The 19,929-nt window shown below is 55.7% G+C and overlaps 1 protein-coding gene across 9 annotated transcripts in view; it reads right to left on the bottom strand.

Annotated features, from left to right (window-relative positions):
- The window catches only part of APBA2 (amyloid beta precursor protein binding family A member 2), a 237,897-nt gene that overhangs the window by 3,764 nt on the left and 214,204 nt on the right, over positions 1–19,929 (bottom strand). For all 9 annotated transcript variants that reach the window (XM_032175896.1, XM_032175897.1, XM_058428014.1 and 6 more), the window contains 6 exons: positions 15,691–15,777; positions 12,495–12,680; positions 8,692–8,871; positions 7,425–7,637; positions 5,883–6,002; positions 203–343 (listed from right to left, as the gene is read on the bottom strand). In XM_032175896.1, the coding sequence (XP_032031787.1) occupies positions 203–343; positions 5,883–6,002; positions 7,425–7,637; positions 8,692–8,871; positions 12,495–12,680; positions 15,691–15,777 (927 nt within the window). The remainder of the gene's footprint in view (positions 1–202; positions 344–5,882; positions 6,003–7,424; positions 7,638–8,691; positions 8,872–12,494; positions 12,681–15,690; positions 15,778–19,929) is intronic.

Genomic DNA, 19,929 nt, shown 5'->3' with positions numbered 1-19,929 from the left:
CGGCTGCTCAGTTAGAGCCAGACTGGGAGGGACCCAAATCACCTGCCGCTCCATTCACCCTTGTCACAGCAGCCCCGGTGGGAGACACAGCCTGGCTGACCTTCAGACGCCCTGTGTCCTCTGGAGCGGAGGAGGCTCATGGAGGGCAGGCGGGAGCACGTGGGCACCGGCATGCAGAGGCACACCCAAAGTCCCTGCTTACCTCTCCGACCGAGTTGGACAGAGCTTGGACTATCTTCTCATGGGCTGTGGCCACCACGCTCTGCCCGTTGATCTCGATGATGCGGTGGCCCACACGGACGCCCCCTCGCTCAGCAATGCCCCCTCTCATGAGGCTGCAGATCTAAGCAGACATGGCCAGGTCAGCACACGTTCCCGCCACCCCCGACAGGCACTCCACCATGACCCCAAAGATGTGACATGCAGAGGGAAAAGCGCCACATGATGAATACGTGCACATGCAATTCGCTGACTCACAGACAGCGACGCTTATGATCTGGAGTATGTTTCCTTAAAACAAAACAGTCAATGCCATGGTGTGTGGGGAACCAACAAGTTTTCTGACTCCCACAGTGGAACCTGTCCCCCAGCTGCACCTCCCCCAGGGCCCCTCCCTTTGTGGTCAGGCTGGAGACTGGTGACATAGCCCAAGGCCACTGCCACCTGGCCTCCTACGGCAGAGCCTGGTTACCATCCTGGAAGACAGGCACTTAGCTGGTGGGCAGGAGGGAAAGGAGAGGCAGGCTGTCCCCTGGCCACCAGAAAGGTGGGGCATCTGTTCTGTCAAGGGAAGGCTCTCTTTGCTGGATGCCCAAATGCTGTACATAGACGGGGAAGAGTCACTTTACTCCTATATCCCCCCTCCAACAAGTGACATAAGGGCATTTTGTGCCAAACATATTGGTTCTGGTTTTTTTGGAGACAGGGTCTCATTCTGTCACCCAGGCTGGAGTGCAGTGGCGGGGGCTTCCATTCCAGCCTAAAAGTGACGCCAAACAGATGGACGGGAGGGCCTGGGAGCGCCTGTGACCACAAGACTGGACAGAATGGAAAACAGGCACCCTGCACACCCGTGTTCATGGCAGCAGTGTTCACGGCAGCAGTGTTCACAACAGCCGAGGGTGACAGCACGGACTAGCGGAGAAACAGAATGTGCTCTAGGTCTGCAGGGAAACAGTACTCAGCCCTGGAGAGGAAGGAGAGTCCAAAGTGTGCTACAACACGGACAGACCTCAGGGACACTGTGCTGCGTGACACAGGCCAGGCACACAAACAAATACTGTGTGATGCCACTGATGTGAGGTACCTGGGGTAGTCAGAATCACAGAGACAAAGTAGAAGTGGGGGCCACCAGGGGCTGGGAAGGAGAAATGGGCGGTGGTGCTTAGTGGGGACAAAGTTCTCACTGGGGAGGAGGAAGATGTGCAGGAGAGCGCGGTGGCCATGGCTGCCTGATATGCAGATGGACTGACTGCCACAGAACTCTGCACTTCAAAATGGCTATGATGCTTGATTTTATGTTATAGATATATTTTACCAGTTATTTCTTAAATGAAAACAAAAACCAGAAAAATGGATGTCCAAGGAGAATTAGGACTAGAAGAGAAGGGGGTGGGGAGAGGCAGATTCCATACTGCAAGGCAGCTCTTTCGCCACCCTGGGGCCCTCTTATCCTGGAGAAAGGAGACTGTGCTGAGCCCTGGAAGGAGGCGAGTGACCTGGGATGGGAGAAGCACAGACTCACCTGTCCCAAACACACATGCATGCACACACACATGTGCAGACACAGACAACTGTGAGGGGGCCTCCCCCTCTCCTACACACCAGCACCCAGATTTCTGCAGCAGGCCCATATCTCATCTGACTGCTCGCTCTGGGTGCTAAGCACTGCCACCTGCCACAGGGAATGTTTCTGTGGTCATCGGGGAGAATTGCTGCAGGTCGGGGCAGGAGCTGATAGACTCCTAGCCAGGTATCCTCCAGCGCCTGCACATGCTCCCCAGGTGGCCGGGTACGTGGAGGCTGAGGGGACCCCCAGTCCCTGCCCACCAGCTCCCCGGGATACAAGGTGCCGAGTGGCTGCCCCAGGCCAGCTGGAGACAGGACTTCAGGCGAAGGGCCTGGCAAGGACGGGAGGACACTGGTGAGCGCTTCATTGGGCATGGTGGGGATGGGGGTGCCCAGAGAGGTGACACCAAGGGAAGCGCCCCACTGCTGCAGGGCCGGGGGCAGCAGAAGCCCGGGGTTCCAGGCTCCTGAAAGTAGAGGCCAGGGCCCTTGGGACTGCAGGTCCCATCCTGAGCACGCTGTGAGGGATGAGGGGCTTGGACCAGAGTAGCCAGCACCCTCGGGTCTCCTGAACGTTATCGCAGGCTCATCGCTCCCTGGAGGCCCCAGCTGGGCAGTGGAGCCCCAGTGCACCTCAGCCAGGCAGATGCCTGGACATGGCCCTGGGGTGGATGAGCCCTGGCCTGCAGGGGCACACGTGGCAGGTGCTGTGACAGCCTCTGTGTCTAGGTGCACAGAGGGCCAAACGGGGACAGCCAGCTCCTACCCTCAACCCTCACCATGACCACGGGCACTCATGGAGCAGGTGCAGAGGAGCAGGTGCAGAGGGTGGGGTCCGCACCTGGGGGCCTGAAGGGCCCGGTGTTTACCGCCAGGCAGCCGAGCTACTCAGAGATGGTGAGTGATCTGTATGGCCGCCTGCATGCCATTTTCTGGATCACTGGGGAGATGGATCATAACCGTGCCGATTCATTTGCTTCATCTAACCCTCCCTGGCACTCTCAGGGTGAGCTGTCCTGTATCCTGGAGAAAGCCCCTGAGAGCCAGCATTTGCCGCTCCCCTCAGCTGCCAGCCTCTCCCCTACATCCTGAGCACTGGGGCCTCAAGGAAGTGGGACCCCATTTCACAGACAGGGAGGCAGAGGCCAGAGGGTGGAACAACAGCGCATCCACGAGCAGGGCTGGGACCTTCAGACCCTCCTCGTCCCCAGTCGTGACCCAGACCACCCCCCAAGTTTCACAGACGCTTGGCCCCCTCCATCACTCCGGAACTCAGACCCCGGACCCCGGGCAGAGACACCAAGCAGTGGGTGGCCCCTCTCTTTTGTATTGCCACCCCGGAGATTTTGTCTTCAGAATTGCACATGACCCCTTCCTCACTGCAGGCCCCGCAAGTCTGCTGCTGCCCTCAACCCTGCACCCCCTGATCTTCTGAGAAACCCCCGTCTGCACCACCACCCTCAGCTTCCTGGCCACTCGGACCCACATTGCCCCATCTTTGGGAGCTGCTCCAGACCCCTCTGCAGCTGCCCCAGAAGGCAGCTGGAGAGAGCCCTGGTACCTGTCCGCTGCCCTCCGCCCTGGCTTCACACCTGCCCATTGCACTCTCCAGCTCTCTGGGAAGGAAGGCACAGAACCCTGCACCTGGGCTTGGCTGGGCTGCTCCAGGCTGTCCCCTCCTTTCCCATTCATGTTAATTTAGCCCCCACAAAACACAAACCAGAGTCCTCCCCTTCATCATCTCTTCTCCCCTTCTCCCCACCAGTGCTCCACATGGCTGTGTGACCTGGGGCAAGTCACCAAACCTCTGTGTGCCCCAGCTTCTCCAGTTCCTGCGCTCCTCAAGGGGTTATGGTTTGGGGGAGACCAGCAGACTGAGGGGGCATCAAACTCATCCTGGGCAGTGCTATATTCACAGGCCCTAAGAGTAGGCAGCCCTCAGGCCACTCCATGGTGGGGAAAGCCAGCCTCTCCTGCAGGGCTCACAGCGACAGGGCTGTCAGTGAGCAGCACTGGCCACCAACCCAGGCCCACCTGCCTCCTAGGCTGGGCAAGGGGGTGCAGGAACAGGACAAGCAGCTCCCCAGTGCCACTCAGGAGGCAAAGGCAGTGTGGTCACCAGGTTTGGCCAAGCAGGGGCAGCCCTGGGGACACCACACAGCGCCCCAGGCTCTGCACAGCAGGGCTTCTCGTGAGGGCTGCAGGGCTGTCAGTCCCCAGCTTCCTCCACTGTCCCCAGTGCTGGGGTGGGAGGCACACAGGCAGGGCCTGGTGATGGTCGGGGGTGCAGGAGCCCAGAAGGCTGTCCCAGCCCTCCTCCCTGGGGCCCAGCCATGCCCATCCACAAAGTGCTCACAGCAGCTGCAGACAGGGCCCCAGCTGATTCTCTGCAGAGCCCCCAAATTAGCTGGGGCAACTGCTTGTGCCCAGGTCACGTGTATGCAGAGCAGTCAGGCAGAGCCGGACCAGGCCAGACCACCAGCTGGCCAGCTCCTGCGGCAGGCACACTGTCCTGGACAGAAGTCCCAAGTGGGGTGCAGACAACCCGTCCTGGCACCTGTGCCAGGTCCAGGGGCCACCGGGCCTCCTCCTTGGCAGAGACTAGGACCAGCGGGCCCACCTTGGATAGCCTGGGGTACTTCATGGATTTTCTCAGCTGATCTTCACAAGCACCTTTTGAGGGGAATCCAGTGAGCGTAAGTGACTTGCCAAGGGTCACACAGCAGGGAAGGTATGGCTGACACTGGCGATGCCCCTGTCCCTCTTCGTTCTGGGGACCGGCTGGCCCCCCCTTCCCAGCCTCCCATGGGTCTGTGGCTGAGCTATCTGGCCAGTGGGCTGTGGGCAGAAATGACAAGGGCCACTTCTGCCCTGGCCCTGAAAACCTTCACAAGGTCTTCTGAGCTGCCTCTCTTCCTGCAGTGCCAGCCAGACACAGAGCACCCAGTTGGGAATGCCAAAGCCCAGCTGAAGGCAGAGCCTGGGCCCCTGAGTGGCTTTGTGGAGTGGAGCTCACCCCCACCACCCCCACTGCAAATTAGACTGCAGCATGAATAAGCAATAAGCTCTCAGTATATGGAGATTTGCAAAACCTTTTTTATAGCAGCAAATTTGCTCTGACACAGCAGGGTCAGAGATGGGCCCTGAGCCCAAGCCCTGGGACTCTACCCTGACGGTGGGTATACCCCTCCACGCTGCTTCACCAGAAAACAATGGAGAAGATTTGGTAGTCCTTCTAGAATGTTCTCCCACTGTCTTTCCTCTCTGGCTGTGGATGGGCACACACCCTCCCCATCATCTCCACATCACTCCCACTCCAGCCCGCAGTGTCTCTCCTCCTGGGCTCCTTCATACCCAGGGCTGGTTTAAACAATTTGGGTATTACCAGCCCTTTTCTTCTTTACTCCACTTAGTGGCCACATCTCTGCCCTCTGGGTCTTTTGCAGGAGGAAAAACAAAGGAAAAAGAATTCAGGCCACTCAAATGCAGGTCAATGAGAGGGTGGAAACTCTGGGCTAAAGAACTTTGGCCTGGGGAACTGGTACAGGTTTTTGGGCAGAACCACACTAACTCAAGCCCAGCATCACCTCCTCCAGGCAGCACTCCTGCCTTCCCACTGCCCGGCACAAAGCCTAACACAGAGCAGGTACTTCACAGAGCAGGTATTTCACAAATGTCTGCTGAACGGCTGAGTGAACAAGCGAATGATGAGTACATGAATGAATGAACGAGTGAACATCTGTTTGTTGAACACAGTAAGTGATGCCACAATTGGTTGTGTCCAAGCTACAGTGGCTGGTGAAGTCTGCTGCCCTCCCTCTAAAGCAGGGGACAACCACCATGGGGACAAGGGAGCCTGGGAAAGGCTGGAGGGGCCCAATCCACAGCCATGCCCTGGCCCTCCCCTTCTACCCAGGACCTTCCGGAGAGCCCTGGAAAGTTCCTGCCCCGGGTGGCCTGGCTGTGGGCAGCTGCACCCACGGGCCAGGTCCTACCAGGCTGCCAGACATAGCCTGCCCCATTGGACAGGAGCTGCTCCCCCTCCCTGGGCCCTGCAGCAGTGGTGGTGGCCCAGGGCAGGAGGGGGAACTTACAATTCCATTCTGCACGCTGAAGCCCAGCTGGTACTTGAGGTCTGGCCGCTTGATGAGGACCGTGGTGACCGGGGGACAGCTGACAATGTTGAGCTTCACCTGTGTCTGGTTCTTCAGGCCCTGCAGAGCACGGGGACAGGAGTCACAGGCTGGGCCTTAGACATCAAGTCCGACCCAGGATGAGTGAGGCTGGCAGGGTTGAGGCCGGGGGCAGTGAGAACACACACTGGGTGAGGCAGGCAGTCCCCTCTCAGCCTCAGTAGCCCCTCTGTGCAGCGGGGAGGAGCCTCGCCCTGGCCCTTACCAGGGCTGCCAGGTTTCCAGGGCGGCACTGCGCCCTCTGTCCCACCATGCTCAGGGTGCCTCTGCCCTGGGGAAGATGAGCCGCTGCGGGAGCGAGCCCAGGCTCTGAGTGCCACCGGGCAGAACCAATGAGCCCAGCACCAGGTCACCCTCAGGGTGTCGAGGGGGCCATCATCCTGCCGAATTCGGGAGAGCTTCCTATGGAAGGATGTGGGGACACCTTCCTCAAAACCCAATGCCCTCCAAGGATGGACCTCCTGCAGGGCAGGGAGTGACCGCACAGCAAATCTCTGTGAGGACGCAATTGTCAGCGGGTGTGCCAGGCCGCCGGGGTCCGGTGGGGGTGAGGAGGCACAGGGAGGAACCCAAGCCTCCACCTGGGAGCTGCAGCCCTGGGAGGGGGGCCTCAGCTGCTGAGCCCTCTGGTGCCACTGGTGGAGGCCTATCCCGTGTCTCTCTGTGCGGCTGCCCAACGGACAGAAGCTCTGCCAGGCCAGCTCCTAGAGCAGTCTATGGGATGCTCTGGCCTGGGGAGTGCCCTTCATCTCTCATGCTGAACAAAGAGGAGGAAGGCGCTCCCTCCAGCACCAAGACCACAGCAGGGTGGGGAGGAACATGCCACAGAGGGCTGGGGGCCAGGCCACAGCTGGGTCACAGGAGCCGCCAGCAGCAGGCAGAGCCCACTCCTTCGCAGGAGGCCAGTGTGAAGGCCCCCACCCCACGTGCCGGTGACCCTTCTGCCTGACCCCTCCCAGTGACAGGCAGCACCTCCCAAAGCTGCAAGCTCACGAGTCTGATGGTCAGGGTGGCCTCCTTACTTAAGGGAACCTGCGTCCCAGCACCCAACCCATGCAGGGTGCCACACCTCCCCGGCCCAAGAGCACTGAGGGGGTTTCCCCGAAGCGGGACTTTCAGTGCTAACCTGGCAAAGTCCCAGGCAGAGCAGGATAAGCTGGGCACCCTATACTCACTGGTTCTTGGGCCCTTGCCCAGTCACATGGCTCGGTACGGGGTTCAGACAACCCCTCCCCTCCCACCCCAGGGCAGCCCGGGTCTACCTCTGATTCAGACATGGGGAATGGTCTTGAGTTCAAATTTTGATGCCATCATCGACCCGTCACCGGGTGGATCTCCCTGGGCCTCAGTTTCCCCATGGGTGAAGTGGGGATTGCAGCAAAGTGGGGATCAAGTGAGGCAGGGCTGAGGCGACCCCTGGTTGGAGGGTCCCAGTGTGCCCACCTTGATGATGCCTTGGCAGGTGGCGAGGGGCAGCCCCACCAGGCTGGTGCCATTGATGGACATGATCTGGTCCCCGATGCTCAGCTTCCCCGAGCGGGCGGCCGGGCCGCCATTCATCATGTTGGCCAGGATCACCGTGGGCAGGATGGAGCCCCAGCCCGACTCCACCACCACCACGCCCAGGATCTCGCCCTTGTGCTTCTCCAGCTGCAGCTGCAAAGGGATCAGCAGTGTGAGAGGGGCTGGCAGCAGGGACCGGGGCCTCTGCCAAGGACCCACAGGAGGATGAGGCTGACCCTGTCCTGGCACATCCCGCCCTGCCCTGGGATCCAAGGCTGGCTCATCTCAGCCAGGAGAGGTCTTGGGCTGGGAGCCCTGCCCACCCACCCCCAGCCTCACCCACTCTGGCTCCCACACCTTCCTGGGGTCTACCCAGCAATCCTGGGAACCTGGAAGCACAGACCCCCTATCCCCACCCATGCCTGGCATTGACCCCATCCCCACCCATGCCCAACATTGACCTTCCCACCCCAAGCAGGGCTCCAGTGTCCTGGTTCCTGCTCCTTCCACCCCACCACACCCACACAGGCCAGAGGAATGTTCTCAGACTCCCATACCCATACCCTGCCCCTGGCCTTCATTCTTGTTGGAAAAGTCCTTCTACTTTTATTTCCTCTCAAAGGTCACTGTCTCAGAAACTGCCTGGAATGTCTTCAGCAAGAAACCAGGATCACGCATTCACCCATTCAACAAGCAGCAGAGACCATCCACTCATCCACACCAGACAGAATCATTCAGCCATTTATCAAACAGTCCAGGTATGGGCCATCCCCAGGGAATTTGCTCCTCTGCCCATAACAACTTTCCAAAGTCTCCTGGGGGAAGCCACTGGGACTAGCTAAGGCCTCTGCTACTGGTGGCTTCCAGCCTCCCCTGCCAGAGTCCCCAAGCTCCCTTTAGAGATGCCACATGCTTTTCAGAAAACCTCCTGGGTGCTGAGCGCTGGTTGATGATAATAGCAGCATTAAAAGGTGCATTTTCGAGGTCATTAAAGCTGACTGTAATCAGCTTCTTTGTTACAAACACCTCATTTCACACTCAAGTGCTCAGCTGGAAGGCAGGAGCGAGGTGCACATTCTGGGCCATACTCGAGTCTGATAGGAAGGCAAGGGTGTGCGTGAGGACCCCGGGAAGGCTCGCTCTGCAGGAGCTCAGGGAGCAGAAGCTGGCAAATGCGGCCTCCCTGAGGCCGGTGGGTGTGGCTTACCTCCTTGCAGTTCTCCGAGTTTGAGAAGTGGATGAGGTCATCGTTGTACATCTCCTGGGTGTTGATGATGTCGCTGTACTCCTTCTGGCTCAAGTCTTCGGGGTTGATGCCATTGGCTCGCAGGAACTCCTGGTAGGCCACGCTGAAGGCCTGGCCGATGGACTGGGCGATGAGCTGGGCCTGTGCAGAGGGCAGGCCCGCTGGAGACAGGCACGTGGCACAGGCTCCCCGCAGCCTCCTCAGCAGGGGGCTGCGGCAGGGCTGGGTGCAGGATGCACCCGTTAAGCCTTCAAGGGGGCCCTTGCTCGGGCTTAGAAGAACAAGAAAGAAACTGGGGGCCCTCCCTCATCTGATGAAGGCTGTCTCCCACCAGCATTCCACTGTGAGCGAACCCCAGTGTTGCCCTGAACCCCAAAGGGTCTACTCCTGACTGTCCCTGCCTAAGCGGTGGCATGGCCCAGATGCTCCAGGTCAAAGCTGTTTCAAAGAAAGTCTGGGATAACAATGAATTATTTACTACATGTCATATTTTTGTTGCTTTTTTTTTCTTTTGAGATGAGATATGGCTCTGTTGCCCAGACTGGAGTGGGAATGTAGGTGAGCACAACCACATCCAGCTAATTAAAAAAAGTTTTCTTGTAGAGACAGGGGTCTTGCCATATTGCCCAGGCTGGTCTCAAACTTCTGGACATAAGTGATCCTCCTGCCTTGGCCTCCCAAAGCGTTGGCATTGCAGGTGTGAGCCACTGCACCTGGCCCCATCTGTATTTCCTTTCCACTCATCTGATGCCGAAAATGGACTTTCATTGGTTTCCCGGGAGCATCGTGCTGCTAGTTGTCTACCCTGCATGTATTTATCGGTAGCAGCAGAACCCAGTGCCCACTAGAAGCAGAGGGTGTGCCTGGCTGCTCTTCTAGGGATGTGTGGCTGTGCCAGGCCGGGCCTGCAAGACATGAGACCTAGGACTCTACACAGGCCCCATGGAGCACATCGCTTCTTTCTACTTCCGCTGAGCTGCTTCAGTGGACATCATCGACTCTGACATGGCAGACCTGAACATTGACACAGCACTCAGGGCCTGGCCGGCCGCCTGCTGGTGCGCAGACAGGAGACAGTGGGAGGTGAGAGAGAGCTGTACTGAGCTCCCGGAGGTCGCCAAGCAGGCTGGCAGCTGTGCAGCCCCGGGAGCGCGGAGGGGCTCTTGGCGGCCTCGGTGACGCCTCAGCCCACAGCGGGGCCTCCTGCCAGGCACTGGGCTGTGTGAGCCCTCCTTATGCGCTGTCCTGCTCCTCACCTGCCTCCTCAACTGCCCTCAAGGGGGTTCTGCACGGCCCCCCCCCCAGCAAACCCCTACTCAACAGGATCCCAAAACAAGTGAAAACAAGGGCTTTGGCCTCAATTCCCTTCCCACTCTCCACGTGGCAGAATGTAAGAGCAGCAGATGAGTGAATGCATTGGGAAAGGCAAGCTGGGCCGGATTCGAAGCGCGCAGCAGGCGGCCTACCCTCCAGCAGGCGTGGAACTGCCCTCCCTAACGGGCCCTAAGCGGTTTCCAGGACTTGCCGGTTCCCACGCCCAGCATCTCTTCCGCGGCCAGACCCGGCTGGAGGCGCGACGCCCGGGGACCGCCAGATGGCGCCGCCGGGCTGGCCTGCGGAGTTGGTGAGCTGATGGGGCTCGGCGGGAGGGCCGGGGCAGCGCCCGCGCAGGAGAGGGTCGGGCCTCCGGGAGGAGCGGAGGGCTGTCCCCAGGCCTCTGCTTCTGTCTCCGCCTGACGAGGCCACCTGGCTGGGAAGGGCGGCCTGAGAGCACGGGAGCCCTGGAAGACCAGCTCCACCACCCACAGCCCTTGGACTCAACTTGGGCTCCCTCGGGCCACCCCCATTCTTCCTCCCTTTGGACGACATTCTCCGCCCCCGCAGAAGCTGCAAGCCCAGGGAGCCGGCTCCGCGGGGCTGCGCCTCCTTCAGGCGTTATCCAGGCCGCTGGTGTGCCGCCAGCCGCCGCCTCCCTGTCACTCCACGCCGGGTCCCGGCTGCCTCCTGGGAGGTGTGGAGTTCAGGGGGCTCTCTCTGCGGCTGGCACTTCAGAGAAGGGGTCGCCCTGCCGGCCCCAGCTCGCAGCCAAGCCTGTGGGCATTCACTGCTGTGAGGCCAGGAGCGCAACCCAGGCCCCACCCAAGGGCTCAAGCGGCCTCCTGTAGGTGGGCTGCGGGCAGAGCCTGCAGGCGCTGGAGAGGTGGGGACCTGGAGGCTGCTGTGCGAGCAGGACCACCCTGAGGCCTCATCTACCCTGCCTCTCAGCCTCGCCTCATGTACCCAATACGGCATCCCCTGGCTTTAACCCTCCGCATTGGCTGCACCTGGAAGCTCTCAGTGCCCATCGGAAACTCTCACCAGTTGACCGCCACCCTTCGCCACCGGGCCTGCTCCTGGCCTCATTCCGCCAGTACCTGTGGCCCACCCCCCATGCCAGGTCTCTCAGACATCCTCAGTCTCAGTCACACAGAAATGCCCATCCAGGTTTCAAGGGATGGAAGGAATGTGTGAGTGCGCTGTTGAAATGCTCTCTCCCTCCTGTAAATCTGCCATTGTGCGGAAGCATTTCAAGTGGACCCAACTTCTTAGAAAGAAGGTGACTGCGCCAGCCACAGGTTTGCACCCTGTCTTCAGTTTCCATGCTGTATGTAAGGATCATGACAATATGGGGACCATTCCCTATTGCCCAGGTCCCTGAGACACCCTCAAGTCCTTATGAAAAAGAACGCCCTGGCCAACTGCCCATGAAGTATGTATCTTTTTTTGTTTTGTTTTTTTTTTTTTTCCTGAGACGGAGTTTCACTCTTGTCGCCCAGGCTGGAATGCAATGGCGTGATCTCAGCTCACTGCAACCTCCACCTCCCAGGTTCAGGCAATTCTCCTGCCTCAGCCTCCCAAGTAGCTGGGATTACAGGCACACACCACCACGCTTGGCTAATTTTTTGTATCTTTAGTAGCGATGGGGTTTCACAATGTTGGCCAGGCTGGTTTTGAACTCCTGACCTCAGGTGATCCACCCACCTCGGCCTCCCAAAAGTGTTGGGATTACAGACATGAGCTACTGTGCCCAGCCATAGATCATTTTTTAAAATTTCACTCTGGCAACAGCCACAAAACGGGCTCACCATCAGCGCCCCCTGCTGGTCTGAGTAAGATCAGCCTCCAGGAAGGACAGTTCCTCTCTGAGTTCCCCTCTCCGCCCTGCTGCTCCTTCCTCAGCCCCTCTGTCCCCCTCCAGGCTAAAAACAATGCTCTTCTCCAGCCCAAGGAGGGAGCCAAAGGGCGTGTGATCTTTTCCTGAGTCTCTGGTATCTTATACTTCAGAATCACTTTTTACTTGCTCGGAAGACATACCACACGCAAAGGCAGAACTAAGCCTCATGTGCAGATGTGCCTTCTTTATACAGCATGCCAGCGCCATGCGAAAATTTGCATTTTAATAACAAAAGTTACGCAAAGATTAACTTCATTTTGAGTAGAGAAAATGTTTTGTAAAGGGATTTCTTCAAATAGCTCCCTCGTATATTTAACCATGGCTCAATTTATAAACAGCTCCTGAAGAACCTATTTCAAGAAGTAGAATAAGACTGTTCACTATCTTTGCAAACCCAGAGAGTATGCAAAGATCACTGATCCACAGGAAACGTCAATAACGGCACGGAGGAGGCTTTCCACCTGAGGGTGGTTTCCACAGCGCCTGGATTCTGGAGCCGCCCTGGGCTGTGAACTTTGGGAGGGGAGTGCCCTGGCAAGGGCTTACTTACATCCTCCGACTCGAACACGTGGCAGATCATCTTATACTGCTTCTTGCCTTCCTGGGCCCCAGGCGTGGTCTCGATGCAGTCCTGAGAGGCTGACCGGGGCATGCGGCGTCTGGCCATCAGCACCACAATGTTCCCAATGTCAGCGATGTAGGAGATGGTACGCAAGGCGTGGTCCATCATGGTCTCCTGTCAGAAGGGAGATGTCGCCACATCAGGGAACACTACTGGGACAAGCCATTGAAAAGCACTCCAGGGCCGGGCGCGGTGGCTCAAGCCTGTAATCCTAGCACTTTGGGAGGCCGAGGCAGGCGGATCACCTGAGGTCAGGAGTTCAAGACCAGCCTGGCAAACATGGTGAAACCGCATCTCTACTAAAAATAAAAAATAGTTGGGCGTGGTGGCGGGTGCCTGTAATCCCAGATACTCAGGAGGCTGAGGCAGGAGAATCGCTTGAACCGGGAAGGCAGAGGTAGCATCAAGCCGAGATTGCACCACTGCACTCCAGCCTGAGCAACAAGAGCAAAACTCCATCTCAAAAAAAAAAAAAAGGCACTCCAATTATTTGGGTTTCACAACCCTGATTCTCCTGACATTTGAGGCCGGATCATTCTTTATTGTGGAGGGCTGTCACGTGAACTGCAAGGTGTTAGGAGCATTCCAAGCCTCTCCCCAGGAGATGCCAGTAGCACCTCCCCCTTCCCAAGTGTGAGAACGAAAATTATTTCCAGCCATTGCTAAGTGTCCCCTGGGGGACAAAAATCACACTGGTTGAGAACCACGGCCCTAGTTAACAGAGCGTTTTAGGGTAATGATTTACAGTCAAAGTCACTCTGCCTTCATCTCAGTCCCAGCTTCCAAAATGGACTGTGCAGAACCCAGGGAGGTGTGATGTCAGGTGAGCTCTCGGGCTGTCTCTGCTGGAGCAGGGGCTTGCCATATAGTGAAACCCATACGCTCCGGGTGAGAGGCCACCCATGGCTCTGGAGAAGGGTCCCTTCTGAACGAGGTGCTCTCCTATGGGCCCAGGAGTGGCCTGGCCTGGCCTTCCTGCCGTGCAGAAGAGGAAAGCATCAAGGTCAATGTTTGTCACTCAATGAGCTCTTCCCAGGGAGCCCAAACAGCCTGGGCCTGGGTCAAGAGACACCAAGGTAGCCCACCTGACTTCAATTCCCTCGGCCTCTGGCAGGCCCATGACTCTTGATGGTTTTTTGTCCTCGGACAAGAATCTCCAGCCAGCATCTTGCCCACAACCCCTACCTAACAAGACTGCACACAAAGCTCAAAAAAACTAATCCACTGGCCTTTTATGCTTTTGTCCTCTGTTAACAAAAGAAACTCGAATGTTTCTGCAACCTCTGCACCTCATTTCTTCCTCACAGAATCCACTTTGCAGTGGATGCTGCTTCACCTTTGTCTCAGCTGCTGATTTTTTTTCTGGCCAAAGCCATGAGGCTGTTTCATAACCATAAGAGTCACCTTCCAGGGAGGGACGCTGAAAGGAAACAGCTGGAGTGGCTCTTCAGCATCTCCTGATTTCTGTCACTGTCATAAATGCCTGAATCAATCCCCAGGTGTCAGAAACACGTTTCTTCCCCAGCTCCTATCAATGGCAGATCCCTCCTCCTCCTCACAGACAGAGGCTGCCTACCAACATGGCCGCATCTGCTCTCCTGCCCTGACTGGCTACTTTGGCCTTCCCAGTCTCTCTCACCTGTTCCCTCCTCTCCAGCTCCTCTGCCCCAACAGCTTTAATTTGCATGCCCTGTTCAGAATCCAAAGATCCAGGAGGGAAAGGAAAGGAAGGGAGAAGGGGCCAGTGGAGTGAACCCTGAACTGGGCCAGCCTAGGAGATTTCTCATCTCTCCTTCACAGGATCCAGTGGAAGAGTTACTCTTTCAGCTGGGGCTGTGGGTATTAGGAGGTTCAGAGATGTTCAGGAACTTGTTTAAGGCTATACAGCTCATGAGGATGGAGCCCAGCTTCAACCCCCAGGCCCATCCTCCCACCCCGGGTGTGGCACCCTCCATGTACACTGGCAAGAAGAGTTACCGGGGCAGGCCTGGCAGCTGTCCCCAGAAAGGCCCACCTGCAAGGCTGGCCCTCTCTGGCATCTGGGAACGTGGATCTCAGGAGGGTTCCCAGCACCCAAACTGACAAACATGGTTCCTTTTGCCTAAACCATTTGTGCAAACAACGTGGTCTAGGCTGGACACCTCTTTTCCCTCTGGGAGTCTGGAATATTGGTAGCTGCCAGGCAGAGGGTGCCTGTGTGACCAGCTCCCAGTAAACACCTTGGGCTGAGTGTCTATGAGCTTCCCTGGTAGACACAACTTCATTCTGTTGTCACAGCCCCTTGCCAGGGAGTTCAGTGTGTCCTGTGTGACTGCGGGGAGGGCTCTGGAAGCCTGCACCCGCTTTGCTGATTCTGCTCTGGGGCCATCTGCTGAAATAAATCTCAGCTGTGAGTGCATTGAGTCCTGTCAGTCCTCCGAAACCATCCAGGCTGTGGTGGTCTTGGGGACCCCCAGCACAGGTGGGTGGTGAGGCATGGGGCTCGAAGGGTTGGGGGGAATCTAGTCCAGATGGTTTGCCCACAAAAGATTAGAAAATGGAGTCCAAGTCTGTGAAGTGTTGCAAGCCCAGTGCCTGAGCCCTGGCACCTGTCTCCCTGAGTTATCACCAAGCGCCAGGCTCCAGGAGGGGGCTGGTTCCAGGGTAGGGGGGTTCAGGACACAAACATCAGTGGGACAAGGCGCAAGCCTGGACACAGGACAGACATGTGATGAGGAAGGGCGCCACTGTGCCCATATCAGGGTATGTGAGGGCCTGGAGGGTGGTAAGTGCACAGCGATGGGTTGGGAGTGGTGGGCTGCAGTGTAAGCCACATAGTGGAGGCTGCTGCCTCCTCTGTCCCCAGAGGTCAGGATCCCTGGGAGTGGGGAGCAGGGGAGGGCCCAGGTAGCCCAGCAGGTCTTCCCACCCACCTCCCGCCCGCAGAGCCCTGGGGTGACACCAGTACGACTGCTACCTGCTGTGCACTCCTTGGTCATCCCGCAGCCCTGGCTGTGGGCCTTGGGTTGATGGGAGCAGAGGGCACAGGAGAGAAGCTGCTGAGAACCAGGGCCTATACCGTGGGACAAGAAGGAGTCGAACTTAGGAGTTTATCTGATTTTGAACAACTGTCTTAAACGCTTACCTGCGTGTCTGCATTTAAAACCTTGATCCTCTGGGTGGAAATGAAGAGGTCCACTTCTGTCAGCGTCTGGGCGTCCCCCTCAGAATTCTAAGAAAGGACAGTGGATATCGTTAAAGTCCAAAAACCAACTCGGAATAGACGACATGCAAATAGCATTATGACAAAATGCTCAACATCCCTAATCACCAGATAAATCCAAATTAAAACCACAACAATATATCATTTCATATCTGTCAGAATGGCTCTTATGAAAAAGATAAAAGATAAGAAGCACTGGCATGGGGTGGAGAAAAGGGAACCCTGGTACACTGTGGGAGGGGGTGAATTAGTGCAGCCACTGTGGAGAATAGAATGGCGGTTCCTCCAAAAATTCAAACTACAACCACCACGTGATCCAGCAATCCCACTGCTGGGCATATTTCCAAAGGAAGTGAAATCAGCGTGTCTAGGAGACACCTGCACTCCACTATCCACAACAGCCAAGACATGGGATCAACCCAAAGTCCATTCATGATGAATGGATAAAGAAATGTGGCGCGCAGACACACTGGAAGCCTACTCAGCCTTCACAAAGAAAAAGCCACGTCATTTCCAACACATGGATGACCTAGAGGACATGCTGTGAAGTGAAACCAGCCAGGCACAGAAAGATAAATACTGCACGATCTCACTCAGGTGGAAGCTACAAATGTCGATCTCACAGAAGTAGACAGCTGAATGGTGGTTACCAGGGACTGGGGCAAAGGAGTGAAGCAGGAAGTACTGGTCCACGGACTCAAAGCTCCTGCTAGACAGGAGAAATGAGTTCAAGAGATATATTGTGCATCATGGTGACTACTGTTAGTAATATTTCATATTCTTAAAAATTGTTAAGATAGTGAATGTAGTGTTCTCATTACAAAAATTGTAACTCTGTGATGTAATGCACATGTTAATTAGCTAGATAGAGTCATTTCACAATGTGTATATACTCCAAAATGTTATGTTGTACATAGCAAATACAAAGAATTTTATCTGTCAGTGTAAAAAGTATTAACTCGAAGGAAGGCTCGGCAATTTTAACAATTACGCAGAGTCCACGTAGAAGGAAATGCTGCTGGCCATCAGAAATCTACCTGCACGACACTGGCCACATGCATCATCTAGCTAAGTGTGAGTTCTCCAGGCAGTCTGCAAGAGGCACCCGGGAGGGAGGAGGGCCAGCCCCCAGGAGCTTGACTGAGATGGGGCGGGACGCCTGGGTCTGTCATCACAGCCCCTCCCGTCAGTGGCAAGCAAGGCCCTCTGGCTGACCCCTGTGGAATTTACAGACTCAGGTTACATTTCCTGGATTTGGGATTCTAAGTATCCTTAAGAAATGGGGAAGACGTTGTCAGAGAAGCTGAATGAAAATGTCAGCCTTTCCTTCTGATTTAAACAGTCACCACCATGTCCACCCCACAGCGGCCTTGGGGGACTGAGCCCTGGGGCTGGCCTGAGTGCTGTCCTCACAGCAACAGAGAGAAGCCAAGAGAGGTGCCACACAAATGGCCTAATTCGTCACCTGTAGCCACTGTAGTATGCCTGGCATATGGCTGTGAGACGGGTTTCATGGGCTCTTCTGAGCTGAGTGAACTCTTCAGGGTCTGCCCCAAACTAGGATAGCCTTTAATTGGTTTTTACATTTGTAAGAATCCTAATTACCACTGCACAGTGGCAATGAATTTCAAGTTCTATTGGTTTGCCCACCGAGGTGAATAATTCTCCATGGTCACTGGGGAGCCCAGGGTGGTCTATCTTCCATTTCAAAACAGCAGAAACTATGATTTAATTATTCACTAGAAAATCTGAAATAAGAAATTTCCCTGCTGACAATTCCTCAAGAATTTTGAGTTGTAGAGAGGCCCGGTATTGTAATAATGAATGTGTATTTTAGCTCAATTTTCAAGGGAAAGGGTCTTTTGGGCTTTCTTTGCTTTTAACTCATTAGAAAGAGAAAGGAGTTGAAAGCAGTGCAGCTGACAATCTGCAGCCGCGGAGGAACTTTTTCTCTGTTTTTTAAAATTGGGTTAGATTCAGCATCAGCATGCATTTAAAGGTTTTATTCATGGATTGTGGCTCAAACCTCTTGCTAAAAAGTAGGTCAAGCCAGAACTAAGTGAGAAAAGTTGCAGGTGGACCTTGGCATTAGTGACAATTGTGGAGGAAATCTGAGGCTGGGATCCCTGGATGGGAGAAGAGGGGCAGCCTGAAGCCACCCAGGCTCCAGAGGAAAACCCATCAGTAACAGGGCAGGGAGAGGACACTCGTCATCCTCCTTGGAGGAAGAAGGAAGGGTGTCAACAGTACAGATCCTACAGACACCAGAGAACAGGCCACAGGGTGGGCCTCGGCACGTCTGCGGATGGGGGGCATGACCTGCAGTCATCCCCATGGCTGTGGCCAGGCCAGGAAAGGGACCTTTAGCAATGACACTGAGCATCCCACTTTCCAAAAAGGAAGAACAAACCGTAATTAAATATAATCAGGCAGCCACCTGACTGGCCGCAGAGGCCTTTTTGAGCTGGGTCTGCCTGTACCAAGCCCTCTAGAGGCGACAGTGGCTCTACAGGATTGCTGGACCTGCAGGTCCCAGAAGCCAGCGACAGTCCGTAGGGACTTCCTGCTCCAGCTGGACTAGCAGGCTGCAAGCGAGGGCCCCTCTTTTTTGAGAAAAGCACACCCCAACTGCAAGTCTGCAATGTGTGGCACATTCTGCCTTGCCCGGAGGAAATCAGCCCGGGAAGAGGAGCATGAGCGCGATCCTTCCTCTCCTGCTCCTAAGCAGAATCAAACGAGACGCTGCTGGGCAACAAGTAGACGTCCTAGGTGGACCAAAGTCTCACTGCAGAAGAGGGAGTCCCCACATGCGGTCTTCTGGCCAAAGCGCCAGAAAATGGCATTACTTCAAAGCAGGGAGGGGGAACTAAATCTCCTGCTGTTTAAACAGAAGAAAACAGTGGGCAACAAGCCAGTGCCAAGGTCCCCAGGGTTTGCCCCAGGCCTTGTGACACCAACTATTTTGATATTTTCTGTATGAGGAGGATTAGAAAAGCTCTAGCATTTACTAAATGACCAGGTGACAAACAAATGACTCAATGTCAATCCTTTTTTTTTTTTTCTTTTGAGATGGAGTTTCACTCTTGTTGCCCAGGCTGGAGTGCAGTGGCACGATCTCAGCTCACCGCAACCTCTGCCTCCCGAGTTCAGGTGATTCTCCTGCCTCAGCCTCCCGAGCAGCTGGAATTACAGGCATGCACCACCATGCCCGGCTAATTTTTTGTATTTTTAGTAGAGACGGGGTTTCTCCATGTTGGTCAGGCTGATCTCGAACTCCCGACCTCAGGTGATCCGCCTGCCTCGGCCTCCCAAAGTGCTGGGATTACAGGCGTGAGCCACAGCGCCCGACCTCAATATCAACCCATTTTTAAAAGTCTGCCACTGTTTCAACACTTATTTTCTTTGTTTCTTTTTTTTTTTCTTTAAGAGATAGGGTCTCACTCTGTTGCCCAGGCTGGAGTGCAGTGGTGCAAACACGGATCACTGCAGCCTCGAACTCCCAGGCTCAAGTGATCCTCCCACTTCAGCTTCCCAGGCAGCTGGGACTTCAGGCATGTGCCACTATGCCCAGCTAATTAAAAAAAAAAAAATTGTGGAGACAGGGGTCTCACTGTGTTGCCCAGGCCAGTCTCAAACTCCTAGGCTCAAATGATCCTCCTGCCTCTGTCTCCCAAAGTGCTGGGATTACATGTGTGAGCCACTGCACCCAGCCCAAAAACTCATTTCCAATAAAGAAAGCACCACATGGGCAAACTGAGCTACTCACCCTCCTGACTTAGTAAATTAAGCTTAAGGAATCTTTAACCATCAGAAAAATTCAGTAATACTGCACAGGAGGCCCAGGCCCTACTCCACCACGCTGTCACATCAACTAAATGTCATATCAATTTAAAATGTCCACGTAAAACAGGAACATCACAGCATTATCCATACAGTACACAGGAGATGCTAAGAAAGAGGAACTAATAAATCCTTCCATAAATGGGTGGTTAAAAAAATGAAGTGTCTGTAGTTTCATTTACAAACATCTAAAATTCACCTACCAAGGGAAGAGGAAAAGCTGCTTTGCAACATTATTTGGATCCCCAGGGGAACCCCCCGGCCCCCACCGCCCAGGACAAGCCACAGAAACACAAGCAAACGACACTGTCCCAGGGCCTC

The sequence above is a fragment of the Hylobates moloch genome, unplaced genomic scaffold (genome assembly GCF_009828535.3).
Source record: "Hylobates moloch isolate HMO894 unplaced genomic scaffold, HMol_V3 SCAFFOLD_14, whole genome shotgun sequence".
Classification (NCBI taxonomy): Eukaryota; Metazoa; Chordata; class Mammalia; order Primates; family Hylobatidae; genus Hylobates; species Hylobates moloch.
The sequence above is the reverse complement of the archived record's forward strand: the minus strand, read 5'-3'. Positions and strand labels throughout refer to the sequence as shown.